This window comes from Helicoverpa armigera, chromosome 24, assembly GCF_030705265.1.
Source record: "Helicoverpa armigera isolate CAAS_96S chromosome 24, ASM3070526v1, whole genome shotgun sequence".
Taxonomy (NCBI): domain Eukaryota; kingdom Metazoa; phylum Arthropoda; class Insecta; order Lepidoptera; family Noctuidae; genus Helicoverpa; species Helicoverpa armigera.
The window spans coordinates 1,898,838-1,921,594 of NC_087143.1; the positions used below are offsets into that span (position 1 = coordinate 1,898,838).

General features: G+C 36.6%; 3 protein-coding genes and 6 non-coding genes across 10 annotated transcripts in view; 2 read left to right on the forward strand and 7 right to left on the reverse strand.

The window, feature by feature from the left end:
• Window positions 1-172: 172 nt before the first annotated feature.
• LOC110381520 (glucose dehydrogenase [FAD, quinone]) lies at window positions 173-15,356 on the reverse strand. Of its 2 annotated transcripts, none has more exons than XM_064041207.1 (5): window positions 15,335-15,356; window positions 9,622-9,890; window positions 6,054-6,211; window positions 1,885-1,999; window positions 173-1,687 (listed from the first exon to the last, which is right to left on the reverse strand). In XM_064041207.1, the coding sequence occupies exons 2-5, from the start codon at window positions 9,880-9,882 to the stop codon at window positions 368-370; spliced, it is 1,854 nt and encodes a 617-aa protein (XP_063897277.1). In that variant the 5' UTR covers window positions 9,883-9,890; window positions 15,335-15,356; the 3' UTR covers window positions 173-367. The 2 variants fall into 2 exon arrangements, with proteins under 2 accessions (XP_063897277.1, XP_021197544.3); XM_021341869.3 differs by lacking the exon at window positions 15,335-15,356 and adding an exon at window positions 10,465-10,612.
• On the forward strand, window positions 10,215-10,288 carry Trnai-aau (transfer RNA isoleucine (anticodon AAU)). The gene has a single exon. It is a non-coding gene; the product is annotated as a tRNA-Ile (tRNA).
• Window positions 11,549-11,630, reverse strand: Trnas-cga (transfer RNA serine (anticodon CGA)). Its single transcript has one exon. It is a non-coding gene; the product is annotated as a tRNA-Ser (tRNA).
• Window positions 12,677-12,748, reverse strand: Trnac-gca (transfer RNA cysteine (anticodon GCA)). Its single transcript has one exon. It is a non-coding gene; the product is annotated as a tRNA-Cys (tRNA).
• On the reverse strand, window positions 14,862-14,935 carry Trnan-guu (transfer RNA asparagine (anticodon GUU)). The gene has a single exon. It is a non-coding gene; the product is annotated as a tRNA-Asn (tRNA).
• Window positions 15,357-16,396: 1,040 nt separating the features above from the next.
• On the forward strand, window positions 16,397-16,468 carry Trnae-uuc (transfer RNA glutamic acid (anticodon UUC)). Its single transcript has one exon. It is a non-coding gene; the product is annotated as a tRNA-Glu (tRNA).
• A 255-nt stretch (window positions 16,469-16,723) lies between these two features.
• On the reverse strand, window positions 16,724-16,839 carry Trnal-caa (transfer RNA leucine (anticodon CAA)). The gene is made up of 2 exons: window positions 16,802-16,839; window positions 16,724-16,768 (listed from the first exon to the last, which is right to left on the reverse strand). It is a non-coding gene; the product is annotated as a tRNA-Leu (tRNA).
• A 2,453-nt stretch (window positions 16,840-19,292) lies between these two features.
• Window positions 19,293-20,300, reverse strand: LOC110381516 (uncharacterized). The gene has a single exon (XM_021341864.3). It carries the CDS (start codon window positions 20,214-20,216, stop codon window positions 19,707-19,709), a length of 510 nt encoding a protein of 169 aa, XP_021197539.1. The 5' UTR covers window positions 20,217-20,300; the 3' UTR covers window positions 19,293-19,706.
• Window positions 20,301-21,059: 759 nt separating this feature from the next.
• Window positions 21,060-22,757, reverse strand: part of LOC110381517 (mucin-2) — a 48,411-nt gene continuing 46,713 nt past the window's right edge. The window contains exon 3 of the mRNA XM_021341865.3: window positions 21,060-22,663. Within this exon, the coding sequence (XP_021197540.3) occupies window positions 21,725-22,663 (939 nt within the window). The 3' untranslated portion in view covers window positions 21,060-21,724. The remainder of the gene's footprint in view (window positions 22,664-22,757) is intronic.

The window sequence follows — 22,757 nt, forward strand, 5'->3', positions numbered from 1 at the left end:
ATCAAGTCTGATGGACCAACACGTGCCAGTGTTAGTAAATCAAAAAGAAATAAAAATGCAAGGTTACCAAAAGCAAAACTGTTAAGCTGCAGATAATACAAAAATAAATCAATTACCCCCCACATGGGTGCAATGACATGGGTAATACCTAGTAATTAATAAAACTGCATAATTCGTATAATAGATTTCGTAATTTAATTTTGCATAACACACATTAACGATAAAATATCGAAACAAATGAATCACCAGCAAAAACTGGGTCATTGAAGTCAGCTCCAATATGATACCAGTAACGCCATCTGTTATGCAGTAGCTAAAACACCAGTGTAATCTAGCTTTAAACACCTGACTTCTGAGGGAATGAATGCTAGTATTTATTTAACCATTCGTCGATTATGAAATCCGCACCCTTTTCTGCAATCATCAAGGTAGGTGCTACGGTGTTTCCACGATTCACAACAGGCATGATAGATGCATCTATGACTCTCAAACGAGAAATGCCATAAACCTTCAGTTTGGGGTCAACGACCGCTTTGTCATCACAACTGGGGCCCATTTTGCAGGTCCCCACGGGGTGATATGTGCTCGAAGTGTATGCTCTTGCCATACAGATGATGTACTCATCAGTACCCCATTCGTAATGCTCACACGGGTACAATGACTTCTTTAAGAAATACGCCCCATAACGTTTGAACGTTTCTGTGTGCTCAAAAGTAAAGAAGAATTTAAGTCCTTTTATAATGGGGATGAAATCAGACGGATCTGCGAAATAATTGGCGTAAATCAAGGGCTTGCCGTTCGGATCATCAGGGTTGAGCAGTAACTTCCCTCTACTCTTAGGAACCAAATTCATAGCTCTGGGCGACACACCATTGTAGTACGCAGGGGGGAATATATTAACAGACTCATACAGCGACATGTTACTAGCGTATTCGTCAACTAAGAGTTGTAAATATTGGTACTGAACATCTGGTGCGGGCAGATCATGATCAGTCTTAATGAATGAGATGGAGTTGACTGGTCCTTGGGAAGCCAGTGGTCCATCCTTATGTTCCATTTTCTTATAATCACGCAACTCCTGCAATAACTCATCCCCACTGACTGTAGTGGCTGTCCTGTTAGGTAGAACTACAATGATACCATTGAAAGTAACGTGATCGTGCAAATTTTCTCCGACGGCTAAATCTTGCTTTACGGTAATATTTAATTCAGACAAATGCTTCTTAGGTCCTATACCGGATAACATGAGGAGTTTAGGAGAGTTAATAGATCCACCGCTGACGATAACTTCCTTCCTAGCATAAGCTCTGTGAACACGACCATCTTTAACATATTTAACTCCGTAAGCGACTTTTTGTTTGTTGATGAGGATTTTGGTCACTTCAGATTTTACTTTGACGGTCAAGTTCTTCCTTTTGTATCTAATGGGTTGCATGAAGGCGTTGTTGGCGGAGACGCGCTCGCCGTCCTCTGAGGTCTCTTGTGCCTTCATGGCGCCAACCTGGTAGGCTGCATTATAGTCTCTGATAGGGATACCTCGTTCTTGAAACGCTTCTATCAACATGAGAGAAGGTTTGTCCGTGTAAGGCAGTCGTTGGACCGATTGTTCGCCGTGGACTCCATGATATTTGCGGTCCAGGCCTTCTATATTCAAATTTCGTTCGGATTTCTTGAAATATGGCAGCACCTAGGAATCAAGATGCATCATTTAAGTAAATATCCCCTTTGGGTATTACTTAGGGCTTGGCAAGGGATTAGCCTTATTAGACTATCATAAAATTATCAGCCTACAACATTTTTGTGCAACAGTGCTTCCTAAATTAATTCCTTCTATAGCTATTTGTTCAGTGCAATAGGTAAAGTGCATAGCGATATGTTTCTCACTTCTTCGTAGCTCCAGCCATCGTTGCCCAACTCCGCCCAGTGGTCATAGTCAAGCTTGTTACCTCGGATGTACGCGAATGAGTTGATAGAACTCGACCCGCCCATCATTTTACCTCTAAAAGCATATTTATCGTCTTATATTCTGAAAAAACTCTAGGCCTTCCACCGTTCTAAAGGTCTCACAAAGTCTATGAACAGGCCAGGAACTCCATAGGTATTTTGAAAACATAGGCATGGAAATTAAAGAAACAACAATGCCATTGACGTCTATGAAGATACCCATCACCTAGATAAACGGGTTATCCTCATATCTACAGATCAAAATTCAACAAACAAACCTAAAATAAATTCGTTATGAAATATTGCGAAAAAATTGATATCTTGGCAGACAGTTATCATGTGCTTATCATTCGTTTATTTGAATGTAAATACAATCACGTATTGAGATAGTGGAAAAACATGATACCGCAGAAATATATGTTGTATGTCTGAAAGCATTGGCATTGAGATCGACAGGGTCAGCACTTTATCACTTTTGAGGGATGGAAGAGTCACTGTGGCCCGGGAATACAAAGGGCTCCATTAGGAACGTGCTGTTTTTAAGTAAAACTTTGTTATTCTCTGCCGCTCTATATATAGTATAGTAGTATAAGAGGAAGACACAGCCAGCATTTTAGAAAAGGAGTCATGAAGGTTTACTTTTGTAAATAAGGAAACGCGTAAGCAAATCATTGCTATGAAATAATACTAGGAATAGGCACTGAAAAATTAAAAGATCAAAGAAATGCAGAAAAACTAGTTTTATTACGGTCACGGCCAAAATTAATTAAGGCTAAATAAAAACACTAAAACTACAGGAAAAATTGGACCATGACTTAAAACACTGTTCAACACATTACAGTTTTAAGATAACAACATCTGTCGTGGAGTAGGAAAATCAAACCAACTGCAGTGACCCTTGGAATCTTCATTGGCTTTACACAGTTTTTCTATCCCACAACATAACCCTTTTAATGCTACCGATTGCTATTACCAAGCTATAGATAGCAGGATTCTCAACAAAACCTAAGATGAAGAGGAAGAAAGAGAACGAAATAGCAAACAATATTATAAAGTATACAGCAGATGAAAAGCGTAGTAATAGGGCTTAGTAACATAACTAGTAGTGACTATGATAAGATTAGCGAAACGTGTGCGACGAGGAATGTTCGCAATGTTTGCACTGATAGGCGACAAGGGCATAAAGTAATGGAGCCGATGCGCTATCAGATTAATGATAAACGAATAATTGTCGAGTAAAACTGCGATTAGGAAAGGCGATCCCAATCGATTGCGTATGTTGAGATTGTGACGCGATTGTATCGATTTTTAATTGTCAATAGTAATGGGCAAAAGTTTGTGATCTTGCTTAGTATTTTTTTTTTTCTTGTATCAATAAGTATCTAGTTAGGGGCGTCTTAACCTATAGTTCATTGTGGACCACACTGGAGCGGCAATGGACCAGGAAATATTTATGTCCCTAGGCTATGAATTGCTGGCCTGCGGGATTGTTCGAAAGAGTTACCGCGGCCCTGATACATAAAGGTGTTAAGAAGGAACATGGTGGGTTTTAGTCAGTAAGAGTCTGACACTATGTATTAGGGTGGAGCGATTTTATTTTTTTTGAATTTTTGCTTCGGCATACCTGTATAAAGTTGCTATTTTAGGTCATTACTAAATACGAGAAAGCTCAGTTTGTTTACGTCAAGTTTAGAGGTGCCCCCATCATCGTAAAGTTTTGAAAATTTGCGCAAATTCCATAAAATCGCAAACATTGTATAAACTCGGAATTATATTCTTAGCGATGCTTTATTAGTGTAAACTAAACAAGATTGAACTGGAAACGTGTTTGTTCTGATCGGTAGGTTCCCTCTCATCAAAGAAATGGCATTAGCCAACTCGCGCGCGTACACGAGCTCACTTGTTTGTCGTGCACTTAGGTACTTGACACATCGAATCTGACGGCTGGGAACAAATACATATATTGTAAGTAATATTTTTCACATTCAAAACTTGCAGTTTCGGTTATAACCGTAGTACTATTAAAAGTATTCTTTGTCTTAATTACAGAAATATGTTGCAAGTTAAAACACGACAAATGTCAAGCTGTCCTGCCTCTGGTTTGCCAGAAAAGTTGCCTGTTTCCCAGTTACCAACTTACAACGACATTATGAAATATTATTTATTTATCAAAAATGAATTGAAGCCTGATATAGCAACAAAAGAGCCAACAGTTCATGAAATATCTGAAAGGCTGGCTCAAGAAGTTTTATAAATATGGCAAAATCGTCGCTGCCAACTGTAAGTTTCAAAAGAATCCTACAATTGATTCGCGTTTATCATGACAAATACAGATGCTTAATGAAACCATATCGAGGCCGTCAAACGGACATTAAATACCAAGAAAAATAATAAATTCATATCAGACTTTTCATTTCTTTCATTTCTTTGATATTTGTAGCTGCAAATGCAAAGTTATATCGGATTGTAACTGTCCTAAAGAATGTCGCATTCCCAAGGAGGAAGTTGTTTTTTTATTGGATCAAAGAACGACCAGAAAAATGATAATAGGCGGTGTCGATGTGGCTACAGCGGCAAAAAATAAAAGCAAGAAAGAAAAGAAAAGCTTTATATCGCAGTAGAGAGGTAAACTATTTTGATAAACCTTGTTGTTCTCGTTCATTGACTGATGATTTGGTAACAGAAAGCAGCAGCTCATGCGATAGTTTGCTTGTGCCATCTACTAGTCCTCAGTATAAAAACCCAGAACAGGTAAAACATAAAGCTTCGCCACCTAATAAAAACGATTGAATTTAACCTCATTAGCTCTTGCATGCGATCGTACTGGAGTTTCGCATAGAGCCGCTGCTATTATAGCTTCTTCTGTCTTGAAAGATGTTGGCATTATTGAAACCTTGAAAAATGTGGTCAAGAACGGTCTCAGTATGTGTCAGATTATTGATTTTCCATGTCACACTCAAGCAGTAGAGCGCTGCATCAAGTTGGTGACAGAAGCATCAAATGCAGTTTGTGGAGATAATAAAAGAGACGGTTTCATTAGAGCGAGACTGCTTTCGCGTAAACGAATGCCTACTTTTAATACGAAAAATCAGTTTGATATTTAAGTTTGCTTTTTTAATGTTTAATTTTTGCAATAAATAGAAAAATTGGATTTTTTTATATTTTTTATTTTCATCTCCTCTGGGGCACCTCAAAATATTGCGACTGGTAAGTCAAATTTTGTACACTTGTTTTGAATATTATAAGACAACTTTTCATCCCTATTCCGTTGAGAAAAAACGATTTTTTTTTTGCTCCATACATTTTCGCTCCACCCTACTATGTATATTTCGATTTAATGTAATAGTAAATGTATTTGATACAAAAATGGCTAGGGTTCTTCCAGCTTCAAATGAAAATAAATTGGTCGTTAATCTAGAAATGTTTGTATTATCATGTTTTGTTTGAATTCTTTTCCTTTTGATAAAGGCGCTTGAGCTATCGGTATCTAAGATTGATTTACCTGATATATTATTTAAAACACGGATTCAACAATTCATGAATCATGTAAATATAATATCCATGAGTATTATATACAATTGGCAGTTTCGCCTTATTAAGTTTTAAGTATATTTGTGGAAATAATGATAGAGCTAATAATTATATCATTAGCTTTATGTATTACTGATTACAGATGATTGCGATAAATAATTTGTAACGTGATTTAACCTGTTTGGAAACAAAGTAGTATACCTACCTGTATTATCATATACTTACATAGATAATTAGTTTTTATTTTATCTAGACTGATATTAGAATATATCTTATGAAGATTCTTATGTTAGGAGATATCTAATATCAGATATTAAATTAAATTAAAGTATGATAAATATGTATATGATATTATCGGTAGCAATTAAGTAGCTTCTGAATACGACGTTTTGGGATTTCTATTGAAGTAGATTTTCTAGGTTCATAGGGAGATTTGGTGTTTTCCTCCACACTACACACATATTTTTGATACCCACTGCGCAAATGCTTGTGGTAGTAGTAGGTAGGTACTACGTATAATATGTCCTGCGCAGCTGGCTGATATTCTTATATTTAAGTTATATTAGTATAATATTTACCTAGGCCACGAGCAGGCCTGTCCAGGTCTTGCGAGGCAGCTCCTTCCATCAGGCATAGTAGTGTACCCCCAGTCAACGCTGGAGCCTAGCATGGCCGTCGCTAGCCCAGGAACCAGGCTCACGTCGGGCTGTTCCGTGCCAGCTTCTAGGACCAGCACCTGGGTGGAAAGTGGAAATCACTACATATATTTTCTTCTTGTGTGTATTCTGTGTGTGTATCTGAGTACATAAAGTATTACATAAATAAATAAAGTCGCTTTCTCTGTCCCTATGTACATATTTGTATGCGTATATCTTTCAAACGACGCGGTTTTTTATAGATAGAGTGCTTGAAGAGGAAGGTTTATATGCGTCGCATGTAAGCGTTGCGCCCATGCGAAGTCGCTAGTTAGTAATAAAGCAAAGAATAACATTTAAAATTGTTGGAATTGTTTTTGCATGGCAGCTTTGCTTTTTAAAATGTTCAGTTGGTACCTACACACTGCAAACAGTTGGCCGACAGTTGACCCGATAGAAGACAGTTTTATTAAGGAAATCTTATTTCCTCTCAAAGTTGTCAGTCGATCTGATACCGGCTAAATACCTGATCGCTCTAATATGCGTACCTGCTAGTAATTCATCTCCATACTGATTTAAGAACCCAAACAAACTATCGACCGACTAAAAATTTTCAGTGCGCCAATTGCAGTATACCTACATTTATCTATACTATAAAGAGGAAAACTTTGTTTGTTTGGTTGGTTGTAAAAAACTACTGGACCGATTTTAAATATTCTTTCACCATTAGAAAGCTATATTATCTTCGAGTAATATAGGCCATATTTTATCCCGGTGCGGGCAGTAGCTCCCACGGGACGCGGCTGAAACCGCGGGAAAACGACTAGTTATATTATATTTAAAACGTAAAGTAAATAAAGGATGATTAATAAACGTCTATAGTCAAAGTAAATCAGGTCACACAGTGCGTTATTTTGTAAATGAATGCTACATGAGCTAAGTAATTTAGAGTGGAAGCAACTAATTAAAAGATACTTGAACATGAATCATTAACAATTACGCGATGATTACAATAAACGCAAACATTAAGTTTATTCGAATATTTAGTAAGTACAAGACATAAAATACACGAATTGTAATTGGAAGGTACTCCCAAAGCATGAAAATTATGTTGTTATATCTTTAATAAGCTTCCTGCTATTGAAGTTAAACAACATTTCAAGTAAATTATTTCAATGAAAAAAAGAACATTTTCTGTCATCGACCCAGTTCTGCCTTTTAATCGACCCAGTTCTGGGCACAGACACCCTCTCACAGGGCACGCCACCATCGTGGCGGTAAGTCCCCTCTTTGAGGAGTGGCTCGGGAGGAGTCACGGCGCCCTCACGTACCGCATGACGCAGGTCCTCACCGGACACGGTTGTTTCGGGAGGTACCTGCACCGCATCGGTCGTGAGGAGGCGCCCGGGTGTCACCATTGTGCGGACAGCCCCGAGGACACGGTGGACCACACAGTCCAGGTGTGCCCCGCATGGGAAGGGCACCGCCGGGTCCTCGTCGAGGCTTTGGGCGGCGGCGACCTCTCGCGTCCGGCCCTGGTTCAGGCCATGGTCCGGGGCGAGAGGGAATGGGATGCCGTCGCCTCCTTCTGCGAAGCGGTCATGCTCGAGAAGGAGGAGGCGGAACGCCAGAGAGTTCGCACCTCTCATCCCGGCCGCCGCGCTGGACCAGGTAGACACCATGGGCGCCGGGTGTCGCGAGATGACTCCCGGCCACCGTAGGCGTGGGTCTGTGGGCGGTGAGTTCGGGTGGCTCATCGTCCCTCTGTCTTTCTAGACGACAGACCCGTGTCGACGGCGCGCGTTGTTCCACGCGCTCCTCAAAGAGATGTCAGCAACCCCAGCGGGGCCCAGCAGGGCCAAGGCCTGCCGGGGCTGCGGGTTGTTCGAAAGAGATACCGCGGCCCTGGTACATAAAAGGCCTATGACGGAACACGACGATTTTAGTCAGTAAGAGTCTGACACTCCCTCACCGCTGCTAACCCACAGCGGGAGGGGTCATTTGATGATTTTACGTCGCTAAAAAAAAAAAAAAAGACACCCTCTCACACGGAAAAGGATTGAGCGTTAATCACCACGTTATCCATTCGAATTAAATTAATCCCACCCAAAACAATAATGTGAAAGACTGCCAAGTTCGATAATATGGGAATGCTTCGCCTATAAAAGAAGTGAGATCTGAATAAGTACCAAGTTCCATAGTTACATATACCTCAGTTCAAAATAGTTACTTTTTAATGATGCTACTTGGCAAGTTTTCACACACCTTGTTATAAACCTACTAAACGCAATGAATCAAGTAAGTATTTAATTTTCTATTAAAACTTGCCAAGTAACATCATTAAAAAGTAACTATTTTGAACTGAGGTATATGTAACTATGGAACTTGGTACTTATTCAGATCTCACTTCTTTTATAGGCGAAGCATTCCCATATTATCGAACTTGGCAGTCTTTCACATTATTGTTTTGGGTGGGATTTCATTTATTTTTGTAAGGTTGATTATTTTATTTTTTTCTTATGATTAAATTAGTTAAGGAAATGTCTCATTTATACTATCTTTCAGATTTATGCTTCTTACAAAGAAATGAACTAGATTAACTAAATGGACTAGATTTACCAACTGACTGACATGACATGTTATCATATATTATGTTCGTGGATCAAAGTTACACATTCGTTATTTTCGAAACTGACGCACACTTGGTCGTTTTCAGATCAGATTTTTACTTTACTTTGACTTAATACAAACCTTTGTAACGAATTTCAGATCGGTACGACCATTCGAAGATATATTATATAAATATAGATACATTTATTTCGTTTTAGTTCCTTAGGGGTATAAATTTACACCGGGTATAAAACATCTTCATTATTTTGAAACCGACTCACACTTGGCCATTTTCAGATTTTTCCCTTTACCTTGACATAAAGACCTACCTCCATGCCAAATTTCAAGTCAATACGACCATTGGAAGTGGTCTAGGTTTTTGATGAGTGAGTCAGTCAGTCAGTCAGTCAGTGAGTGTATAGTAAAAATAGCGATTTTCTGACGTCAATATCTCAAGACCTACAATAGGTATATTAATGAAATTTTGTATTTTAGATAAGTGAGGGGGTCTCAACAGATACTAGAAATTTGGTATGCGTAAATAAAATAGATTTTGAGTTATAGGGGGGTCGAATTTGGCCCGAAATGGTTCGTGTAATATAACCCACGGCCGGTGTGTCGCTTTTTTTGCTCGAACTTGGCGGACACACTGCCGTGTGTCTAGATTTATATGTCTTAGTATAATAAATCAATAGTTTAAAACCACTAGAAAAACACGCTTTTATACATGCAGAACTTAATACAACAAAGTTCATTACAAGACCATTCGTTAAGAATTATTTTGTACAGTCAACTGCAGGTCAGTGGTAACAGTTTTATAGGAAAATCGTACTTATTACTGTTGAGTTAAGGTGCATGACAGTTACCACTGATGTGCGGTCTACTGTACCTATGCACCTACCTTCCACTGCTCAAAAGCAGACAGCCGATTAGCCAGCACGCACCCAGCTGCCCCAGCCCCAACAATAATAAAGTCATATTCTTCATCCTTCTCCACTTCTTCACGAGGACACTGGTGGATCTTCTCCTGTATCCTGGCGTCCTTACTGCCGCTGTATAGCTGGACTATGAGGCTCAGGTACATGTAGCCAAGTGGACTGCATGCAGTGATCTCGGAGTGGGCAGGACATGATGCAGTCAGGTTTGGGGGCTGCCACTGCATTTTTTGGGCTGGAAATGGCATGGTTATGGTGTCACTGGATACTCCTATTTTTAATAGACTTCGCAATATGGAGGATGTATAATTTTTTTGCTTTTGACAGTTCATTAAAGCAGACAAGCACTTTCGTAATAAGTCAGACTTTTATGAAAAACATCTTCAACTTTCAAAGTTTATTATCTACATAGTAAGCAGTCATTTTGAGTTGAGATAGTTAGAAAGACTTCTATTAGTAGGGCATTGAGTGCTATGTTTATTTGGAGACGTCGCAAATACATACCATCTCATTTTATCACAAAACGAACGTACTAGTCTATTTCGACACTCCACACATCGGCCCATTAGCTCAGTTGGTTAGAGCGTCGTGCTAATAACGCGAAGGTCGCGGGTTCGATCCCCTCATGGGCCACGATATCTTTTTCGTATTTTTGGACTAGAATAATCCGAAAAATATTTCCAGTCAAGAAAAAAAAACAATTTTTATATTTATGTCAAGTTTTGTGCCAAAGTGTTTGCATTATCGTCACCACTTGTAACTAAATAAAATGGGCCACAGAACGGACCTCAAAAGCACACTAAACTTACCGTCGTAGTAATAAAATAATTGTTTTTATTTGCCACTACTTTAAATATTTCGTTACGATCGTAGACGACGGTGTTTGCCCAAACCACCGAAGGAACTGATCAATTTAACTTGCCTGTAGGAGTAAAACCGTTTTTAATTGTCGATATCGGCCTTGCTTTGCCACTTCATATAAAGATACATACTAATTAACACGTGTTTAAGAAAAGCCTTCGTGAATTTAAAACATTGTTGCGGCTTAATTTAGGTTATCTTAACAATTTCGTGTTTGAAGAAATAAACTATTCGTTCAGGAATAGATAAGGGGAAAAATTAGAAGAATTTCTTTACAACATTATTTGTGTGCCAGAAAGTGTATTTTGTATGCAATTAAGTCGCAATTATTTACATTTTAGAAGATTAATTAGTTTTTGTGAGGATAATTTTTGAAATTCATCTTGCTATGAATTTATTTCACCGATAGATCACTTCCTAATTGAAAAAGCCTACTATTCAGTAAAAGAAATCCTTGAAGATAAATAATATAATTAAAAATTTAAGTAAATGTAAAAAAAAAATCTGTACTTAATAAAGTATGATTAGAAATTATTGTTAAGAATGTAATGTGCCTAGAATATAAGAATAGAATTTAATATTAAGTAACTTTAAGATCTTACTAAAATTAGTTTTATTAAGAGAAATTTATAAATGTAGAGACCTAATTTTAATTAATATATTTTTTTCGTAATAAATTGCAGTGCCTCAACAGGCCACTAAGTTCTAAGAACGTACCTAATTATAAGATCCTTTCATACCTTATTAGTTCGCTTAAAATTATTTTGAATTTGAAATTTGAACTTATTTATTTTTTTATTTAAAGACAGAACATAATCATTATTTAAAAATAAAAACAAAAACCTAATCGCAAGTAATTTATTTAAACCGTTCTAGTTTTAATTGAATATTCTTTTCAAATATCTACTGTAAATGCAACATGCAAATCATGTGATAAATTAAAAGATAGTTACTAAGTCATTAAATTACACTGGAAAAAACATATTATATGGATTGACAATTTTTTTTTTGTTTTGGAAAGACAAAAAGATCCGCAGCCGGTAGGATTCGAACCTACGCTCCCAGAGGGAATCTGATTTCGAGTCAGACGCCTTAACCACTCGGCCACGACTGCTACATGGTTGCTGGCTGAATTTTACAATTAATTGCTTTAACCTCCTCTTATAACTTAAATACCCTGGGAGTTGCTATTCTACAAAAATATAAACTTCTATTTTCCGTTCGCTGTGTTATGATTACCATAAATGGTTTGCTGAACATATTGCCCATTGATTTACTGTCCAAATGTTATTTTTTTGGTCGTAACATATTATAGTAGTATTTCTTCCTTCCCACTTCATCCGATTTCTATAACGAAACCAGTTCATACAGCTAATAGCTAAAAGAATTATTCGATATTACGTTAATTTTACGTATTAAGTGACAGCGACGAGGACCAATTTTTTGATGCAATATACTAGTTTTTAGTTGTATACCTACCTATATATTTAAAATTAAAAAAAAATATATTAAACTCAAACTCAAACTCAAAAATCGTTTATTCAAATTAGGCTGATAAATCAGCACTTTTCGAACGTCAAAAACAAAAGACAGCCCCCAAAAACGCCCGCCCTTCACCACTTCCTATGTGTTTTTGCTGGGAAGAAGAAGTGGCGCAACAAACTCCCCAGCAACACATGTCTGTCTGTAAGGTTTGAAGAACCAGAATGTATACAAAACAAGTCAAAAAGTCATAGAAATATCATTATCACATGATAACTATTATATAATATTAAAAAAAGGAAAAAAAAAAACACTTAAATTAATGTTAGTGTTTTAATAAATTAGGTATTAAGTAATTTATTAATTCTGTAAGTATCTACATATTGATATACACAATACTCCATGCATATTGACAAATGGGACAATTTCATGAAGGTCTTTATAAAATAAAATAATGGTTATTTACAGAGTAAGTTTGAGATTTAAATTTTGATAAAACATCATTTGCTGTTTCTAAACATGGACACTTACTTAATTTCCATAAATTAAATAAAAACGTGTGTAGGTATAACTTAGTTGTACGAATAAAAGAAAACGTACCTATAAGGCGAATAAATAAAAAGGTTACATAACCCCATTTTCTATAAATAAGGCGAAAAAAAAACAAAAGAGAATTTAAGGGGACACCCGGGTTTGAACCGGGGACCTCTCGATCTGCAGTCGAATGCTCTACCACTGAGCTATATCCCCGATGACTAAGTAGCTAAAATAAGCGTTCATACTCCTATATTCATATACGTCACTAGTTGTACCAGTTATGTTCTACCACCTACACCGATTTTAACGGGTTTCATTTATTTACAAGTTTTATAAGAACAAGAGAACTGGTTTTCAATGATAAGAAGTTTATTAATAACTTTTGCAGTTATGTGGAGTAAAGATAATTTTGTTTTCATTGTTAATTTTGCATGGTAACTCAATAAATAAGCTGTTTCATCATTTTAAAACTGGTTTTGTTAACATTGACATCGTTGTTGTTAGTAGGATCTCTACTTTATCGCTAAGCTCTTCAGTAAGCCTAAATAATGAGGATTTAATAAATTGATTATATCTACAACATAATTAGAGTATTAAAATGATTATCAACTAAATTGTTTGTCATCGTTAACCAACAATATTTCAGATGTAGAAAATATGTGTTTTGATTGCATCAACCAAAATGTCAAAGTGAATTGACCCTTGATTTTAGTTTTTTTTCAAAGTTCTAAACGTGATGATATCCTTAAAAATACGGTCCCGGTTTTTTATTTATTACTTATTTTGATAAGTGTAATTGATTTCAGTTAAGATACTAGGTACTATAACAATGTATGGTAATTGAATAAACATAAAAAAATGCGGCTTAAAAGTTACTCGGTTGATGAGTAAAAAAAATAATCTGATGGCGTCGTGCGCAAGGACTTATAGGACATAAAAAATATTATACGCGTTACAAAAAAATATATTGAGAAGGTATTTCCATTAGTATCTAGATCAATTTTATCAATGTTAAGAACGTAAAAACTGGCTTTTTATTTTTATAATCTATTTCTACAATGTACACACTATACATATATACAAACTTAAACTACTTATCTTTATACAAGGCTAAAAATAAAATACTATATACAAAATGTATATATGTTACAGCCAAAGTAATAAGTCCGCATGTTATACATATTATCTAGCTATTATTTATAATATCTACTCAATTTGGATAAAGTGATAATTGACACAGAATTAATCACATTGTCTAGCAATTTTATAGAATATCTCCATAGACTTAGATAATGTAATAAAACAAGTAGATAAAGATGATTATTTCATGTTAACTAACTAAAGTGCCTTAATATAATTCGAAAAAGGCTAGTTAGCACAGTGCACTCCATAATAGTAGCGAAAAGTCCCCTCTTTGAAGTGTGGCACGGGCCACTGTACGGGCGGCCCGGAGTGTGCCCTGCCCGGGAAGGGCACCGCCGTGTCCTCGTCAAGGCAGTCGGCAGCGGCGACCTCTCGCGCCCGGCCCTGGTTCAAGCCAATGTCCGGGGCGAGAGGTACTGGGATGCCATCGTCTCCTTCTGTGTGGTCGAGAGACGACTCCCAGCTACCGTAGACGTGAGCCTGTGCGATGAGTTCGGGTGCCTTATCAGCCTTCCGTCTCCTGGGAGACACGGACCCGTCTCGGCGGCGCACGTTGTTCAACGCGTGGGTTTAAGCCACTAACAGTCTGACCTCACGCTGCACGCTCTCGCTCTCTGAGTCCCTCACGCTGCTCTCCCACAGTGGGAGGAATCATTTAATGATTTATCATAAAAAGAGTCGATAATAACTTGAGCCGTTTATAAGAATTAGTAAGTAGTCAGACGATTATACCATATTTATTACTTTGGCTAACTTTGACCAGCTATTATGAATTAGATCCAGATAAAGTGATTAATCTATCACACTGTCTAGCCAATTTGGGTATTATATACAATGACCAGTCATTATGTATGATATATATTTAATCACTTTGGCTGTAACATATAAACATAAAACATAAAATATAAAAGAGCATCGATCAGGCGTCGAAGTATTCCTCCGCATCACTGTCCTCCGGAAACGTGCCCAGAAGACTGGCTGCATTGCCACGTTGAATGGCAATGCTGATTCTTTGTCCGAAGAATAAGCCAGCCCTCTGGTCACGCGAAGCGTCGACAAGCCTTTTCGCGATGTCCTTATAAAGTAACCGCGAACTCGGGCCCCATGGTCCGAGCGTTTCGTTTCGTTTCGTTTCCATTAGTATTGGTTTATTTTCGTATAATACTGAAATGCAAAAAGAAGCCGCCCCCGGGTGGGCTCGAACCACCAACCTTTCGGTTAACAGCCGAACGCGCTAGCCAATTGCGCCACGGAGGCCGTGGTGGAAGACGCGAAATAGATATTTAGATTAGACTTATGTAAAAAAATAGCACAAAAATATAAAAAAAGATCTTTCAGTCACATTTTTTGCGGTGGACAATAATTGTCTAAACAGGATAAGCTTAATACCTAAATTGCTTTATTTTAAAAAGAAAACAGATGATTTCCAAGCAGCAAAAGCAGACAAACACAGGTACTTGAGAAAAAGCTATGAAAGGGATATAATAACTAAGCTTGAATGTAGAAGAAGCCATTATGTACATAAAGCAACATGCATAGGTTCTATCTATAAAAGCAAAAAAAATATATACCATGATTTTCTTGGAAGCCACTTTATATTTATAAATAAAAATAGCATAATATAGGTACCTACTTAAGCAATGAAAATAAAAGCACCTGTTATTCTTATTGGCAAGTATTCAATATCATTTATAGGCAAATAAAAAGTCCAAAACCATTATATTAGCTCACATACTTACCCATTTATCACCAATCACCAAACCAAACACTGCTTAACTAACTTCTAATTTTTCCAAATGTTACTTACTTTACTTAATTCTAGAATTCTACATTAGCACTTCATTTCAACATTTGTGATAATTTGACAGAACATTACTCAAAATTCTAGCTAAGTAGGGAAGTGTGCCCAATAAATAAAATAAGAATAAAAAAACGCTTTGGTTACTCAAATAAAGCGAAACAAGCAAAATATTAGGTACTACTTGAAATGATTCCATAGTTGATTGTTCGAAGCACAGAGTAGGTATTGTATTGAAATTTTTTAAGCATATTAGAAGCCATATAAAAGATAAAAATATTTTCTTAAACCAATGGATAGACAGAAGCATGTTTGTATAAGATGAAAATTGAGAATTATTTTTAGTGTTTCTTTATAGGAGAACCTAGGTATCATTTCTCATGAGACGTGATACTTAGACGGAAAGTTGAAAGCTTCACACATAATGCGTTGTTTTTACATTTTTGTGTTTGCTTGCACTTTATAACGGGTTCAGTACTTACCTGGGACCTTACGGGTCCGAAAGTACTGAACCGAACTATGTTTTGGGCGGGTACGGGACGCGGGTGAGACAGCGGGAAATCGTTATTAACATGTGTTCATTATAAAGACTCGCACTGTATAATCTTATAGTCCCCAGGCCGGCGAACATTTTTTTTTTGATACATACAAATTCAAGACTTTGTGAATGCCTTTCTTACGAAAAGTCCAATTAACTTTTCTAATGCGCAAAGTTTGGCGCTAAAACAAAAAAAAAGCGCAGTTTTTGAATGCTTGCACATACAAGTTACATTTTTTTAAATATGTTTAATAAACTTTCAATATTGTGGTCAACTTATCTGACAAATAAAAGATCATGCTGCATATGGAGTGTCACAAGTAGAATGAGTTTGAACAAATGGTCCAAAATTACGAACAGATATTTTGAACCATCACTCACATCCCGTATGGTCTAGTGGCTAGGATACCTGGCTTTCACCCAGGAGGCTCGGGTTCGATTCCCGGTACGGGAAAGTACCTTTTTGATTTTTTTCTTTAAGGAGACCATTTTTGGGTTTAGTTTGATTAAGTATGGAGGTCCCAATCCTTTTTATTCACCGGTACAGATTCTATCAGACAGAAGTAAAATAAAGTGTAATAAAAGATCACCCGTTTTCAAATTCAAAAGTTTATCATAAGCGATATTATGAATAATCCAATGCGAAAACAGATTAAAAAAAAAAACGTTTTGGTGCTAGTCTAGTACAATGTTGTGAAGCAAAAAGGTTTGTCAGAAGTGGGATTCGAACCCACGCCCTCAGAGAGGACCAGAACAACTCGGACTCACGATCAGTGAGCAAGGGAACCTTGAGTCTGGCGCCTTAGACCGCTCGGCCATCCTGACAGATGCGAATCAGGTCGAAATTACGGATGACATTTCGAACAGTGAAAATGTATAACTTTTATAAAGGAAAACTCTGATTCAATAGTTTTTTTTACAAAAAAAATATGACTGTACGATTCGCAAATGAAGAACGCGTTATAAAATGATTATACGAAAATTTTAATATAATACCAATGCTTAGTATGAAATGTGAATTGCTTGCTTACATATGATTAAATGTTTCTAAAATTTAATTCAATTCAATTTAATTCAGGTTAAAATTTAATTATTTATTTGCCAATTGTAAAACATTATTACAATTGTAGCAAACAGTGCCATCTAGTGGCTAGTAGTTGTACTACTATGCAATAAGTTTGTTTATTTAGTCACGCTATTCAATAACAGATGGCAGCATATAGCGTAATTTCTTGTCTTGAAAAGTTATAGGTATTTTAGTTTACACTGCTCTTTTGGTTTTATAACTTAAATTTTAATATGATATTCAATTCGGTACCCATGACTATGCTGGCAAGTACATAGCCGTGTTTACCGTCAATAATATACATGATATTATAGAAATCATACATCACCACGTAAAATGAGTACTTTCAATTTGAAATTATCCGAAGCGAGTGGCAAAAGCATAGATATAAATAACAAATAAAACCTACCTTGAATATGGGTTGTCCTTATTTTTTAAGTCTGCTTCTACACCAAATAGTATTTATGCATAGTAAAATCACAACCTATAATAAGAATATCGTACCTATTGAGTTTTTCGAAAATATAACATCGGGGAGTGACGAATTTACAATTTATACACACACACTATAACGACAAACATGATTAATTATGACTTCAAATAAAAACAATTGAAACAAATCACAATATCAAAGTTTTGAAAAGAAAACTGAACCTGTGTTGCCATGCACGTTTAAACGCATTCTTTTTACTATTAAAATGGATACTAATATTTTCATCCATCCGTCTCAATGAGTTTAATTTGTTTTCCCTCAAGACATTACAGCAAGTCGGCAAAACAATGCAGCAAATAAAATAATCGGTAATTATAAGCTATGAAATAATTATCAAAAAACATTATTTTTTTTCTTTAAAAACTTAAACAATGTTTTGTTCCTGCGTCAAATGTTTTCTTTCTTCCGTTGGTTATTTTTATACTCATGCCTGATGCCATAATACCTTCTTATCTTCATAGCGCTACAAAATGTTGACACCAGTATTTTGCTGATGGCTGCAGGATTGTTCGAGAGTTACTGCAGCCCTGGTACATAAATGGCTTAAGAAGGAACACGGTGGGTTTTAGTCTGAAACTCCCTCCCGTAGTCCCGATGTACCCACTGCGGGAGGGTTCATTTAAAGTCCCATAAAAAAAAGTATTTTGCTGGTGTTCACCAGTTTCCCTAAGTTTCCTTTGTTCAGCATCTATGGCTTGTCTAAAGGTGAAGTAGGTAATAAAAAATGTAGGTACTGCGGGTTGTTCGAAAGAGATACCGCGACCCTGGTACATAAAAGGCCTATGACGGAACACGACGGTTTTTAGTCAGTAAGAGTCTGACACTCCCTCACCGCTGCTAACCCACAGCGGGAGGGGTCATTTGATGATTTTTGACGTCGTTAAAAAAAAGGTGATGTAGGTAATAAAAATGCATATTTTGTGTCATCATGTTTTATTGTTTACCAAATTGTGAAAATTAGAGAATCCAATCCTTTTTATAATGCTTTTGATGAATATCACAAACACTATAATTTTGTCGGTACCTAATCATTTATTTATATTCATAAAATTTTCTGACATATAAAATACTGCAAACATGCAGTAACATGCAAACATAATGCTAGGGAGTTTTTTTTTGTACAGTAACTTAAATAATTATAATGATTACTCTGTTATTATCATTACATACATATATGTATTTTGTAATCAGCTGAATAAGGTTGGACTGGAAGCCAACCCTAACATAGTTGGGAAAAGGCTCGGGAGATAATGACATAATTATAATCACAGTCCAACCTACTATTAGGCTGATATCACATAAGTGGCAAACAGCAAATTGCACCGAAAAAATGGTAAATTATAAATCTATCCTACTAATATTATAAATGTGAAAGTTTGTCAGAATGTATGGATGTATGTTTGTTATTCTTTCACGCAAAAACGGCTGGACCGATTACCACGGATGTGCAGTCTACCATACATAGGCTACTAGTTATCAATACATCACGCAGCAGAAGCCGGGAGCGGAAGCTAGTATTAAAATAAAAAGTAAAGTTTTTTTTAAGACTGAAAAAACCGGACTGATTTGAAAAATCATTCACTGTTGGAAAGCTACTCTTCCCGAGTAACATAGGCTATATTTTATATAAATATGGGAAGAAGTTACCCTGGAATGCAAATGAAACGGTGGGAACATAGTTGTACATTTTTGTATCATTTAAAAGGAGCCATTTTTAAAAAAATTAGATAGATTGTCGTAGAAAATATTCCTCAAAATAGGCTTAATTTACTTCCCGAGAATTTATGGCCTGTTGAAGTCCTGTACTACCGAGCTTATTCTAAAGTACCTAGCTTCCTAATTAACAATGATACAATTGATTTGATTTAGAAATATAATTTTGACCTCTTATTACGAAACATGCTTCACTTCAATTTTACTACTACTATTATAATTTTAATACTACTTGTTGAACTAAAATTCAACTCTAAACAGGTTGTAGTTTTTTTTTATTTGGCTTAATGTCTCTGCCGTCAACATAAATTCTTATTCTGTAGCAGTGATTTTCTACAGCATACTTGACAGAAGATTTGAGCGAAGGACCTTTCGGTCGGCCTTCATACAAATAAGTTCCAATCGAGCTTAAAACCTCCTTCAATCTAAAACGTGACAGTCATCATCATCCACCACTCCTCCATTCAAAGCATCATTTAAAATGTTATTCCTACTCTTTTTCAGCTCATTGTCTATGAAATTCCGTCTTCCCTCTCTTGCTCTCTGGTAGGACACTTTGTCAGGAGGCGGCCGGTCCACTATTCCTTTAGTAAAAGTGTATATCACTGTCGTAAAGTCACCTTCAATGAAAGCCAAGTTTACTGTCGGTCCAGTCTCAACAGTACATAAGTTTTCTTGTATTTTGTTGATGTAATCCACGCTGATCTCGTCGTATGTCGGTATTGGCACGTATATGTTGAGTTTCTCGTTCTTATTTGGGCGGGCGACGATGTAAAGTGTGTCTATGTCCTTGTTGTAACAATACTCAGTGTCATACATTAGCTTCTCGTCCACTAAATGTATGTAAAGATTATATGCAAGCGACATTTTTAGATCGGAATGGCAGCCTAAAGCCTTCATGTCGTCTTTGATCTTGGTTTCAATATCCATTTTCAGAAGTTTTAGTTATATTTTTGTGTGTTTACGGCAAATTTCTAACCTCACCAAACAAAAGCACTGCAGTCAAAGCAGCAATTGACATATCTGTCAATGTCAAAAATAACGTTTTGTTTCGTCTCTGTAAATACGTTTTGTTGTTAACCGAACGAACGGAATCACCGACTTTTGGGTTGGCGGGTTTCCTTCAATTATCAATCAAAATTATACGTGTAACGACGTCTCCCTGTATTTATTAGGGAGATACCTACATAATACATTGCGGCTAAAGCCTTTTTTTTTTTCCGACGTTAAAAATCATCAAATGACCCCTCCCGCTGTGGGTTAGCAGCGGTGAGGGAGTGTCAGACTCTTACTGACTAAAAACCGTCGTGTTCCGTCATAGGCCTTTTATGTACCAGGGCCGCGGTATCTCTTTCGAACAACCCGCAGCCTGCGGCTAAAGCCTGAAGCGTAGCTACACCTTGGTCTCGCCGACCACATGCAGCTAAACATAGTCGTGTCCTATTACATTCTATTAAAAATATGTGTAGCATTCGTCTTAGCTGCGCACCAGTGGCCAAAATTAGTTGTAACTTATGTCTCATCGGTGGGAGCTTTACGATTTAGTTAAGCATTTTGGCTTTTTCTTTAGATTCTATATAGGTAATTATCTTATCTTTCTCGACTGACACCCTCTGATTTGTTATTAAAAAATGAAAGACAAGAATGTTTATCTCTCGTTAAAAGTATATTTTTCGTATAGTTGGCCTCGTTGCACTTAATTTGCCGTTAATAATTGTGTTAAGTCTGTGCACAAAAATGCCGTTATGGAGTAAGGTACAATAAAACGATTAGTAATTGGTAATACTTTTATTTTATTTTCAATACAGTTACAATTCCAGTGGTTATTTAACAGATAACTCTTATAAAATATCTATCAAATAAGCAAGATTGTTATTATTTGGGTGGGATAGTATAAGAAGTGTCTTTGATTTTCCCATAATATTGAAAATAATGGAAGGTAATCTTCAAGTGTGGAGAAGAACTTAGTACATAGTTAATTAAACTAAGAAAATAAATAGTCATTAACAAGAAAATCTTAAAAATAATGGTTATAAAATGTTCAGTCATATTTACATTAGGTAGAGTATGTAGGTAAAAAATTAATATTAAATTGTTCTTACAATCAAAATATTAACTACGTAAAAATATATTACATAGTGTGAACTCTTAAAGCATGTGGCCACAGACCTTAAAAGTAATAGAAAGTTAAGTCTAATTAATTAATTAAAGATTACTCAGGTGGAACCAAGTAAAGAGCCTCTCAAAATACTATTTACAAGATTTCACCGCACCGAATACCTAATCCACAAAAATATTAATAAATATTTCATACAAGATTATAGAATTTCGCTGACTCCTTACACTTGACCTTAGCTAAATGAGTCATTTGTCCTTTCACAAATTCACTACTTTGAACACAAAAGTCAATAGCACCATGGTTTTAGATCACTTGGGGTTTATAGGATGTCTTTGCTAGTTTTGATGCATTTTCCTCTAAAGCATATTTCAGTTTCATGCGACACCTCTGTGGACATTGACGTGCTCACTACATTAGCAGGATTCATGAAAGATGACACAGATGAACTCTCTACTCGAACTACTGATGTTTCAGTAACTTCATCAACCTTTTCTGTTTGACTTTCCTCAGTAGTATTCAGCTTTTTGATTTCAGTAAAATCGGTTACAGATTCCGTATTTTCGTCAGTAACAGACGCAGCAGTTATTTCTTCAGGAATGAATGCGCTTTCCGTCGTGACTATCTTAGGTTTGGGTTGCTCTGTGGTAATTTGTATTTCTAGTTCAGTTGTTTTGGCTTCGTTTTCTGGGCTGACCTGTTTGTCCTCTGAAGTCGTTCCAAATAAGTAGTCCATGAAACTGAACCCAGCATCAGATTTGTTATCTGTCACAGGTTTGTTGGTAGTGGTCGGTTCAGTTGGAGTGGTAACGTACATGTCATCCATGGTAGGGTCTGGTGAACCTGTTCCTAGGTCCAAGTCTCCGGGACTGATAGCTGTTTCAGTCTGCGTTTCTTTTGGCAGATAAACTGTGGTCTGTTTGCTTTCTTCAGTAATGAGAGTTTCATCCTTTTCGGAGTCTTTGCTAGTTAGTTTAGGTATGTCTACAGTAGGGATCACATCAATGTTTTCTGCTTCATCGTTACTTGAGAATAGGTCTTTGATAAAATCGTAGCTTGGTTTGTAAGTTGTAACCTTGGGTTTTTCAATTCTTTCTGTTTTGTCATGAACGTTTTTGGATAGCTTTAATGGTTGTCCGAGGCGGTTGACGGTGTGAGTGTAGTACTGCGATTCAGCAAATTCTATGGATTCGGTGGATGCAGGACGCACTTTGACTTTCTTCCAGAATCCACGACGGCGGCCCTTGCGGTCTTTGTCATCCTGGAATGAAAATATTGATACATTAGTTACGTTGTACAGAAAAAAGTGGTGAAATCAGATGTATTCTGCTTAAAAGATATATATGACCTAGATC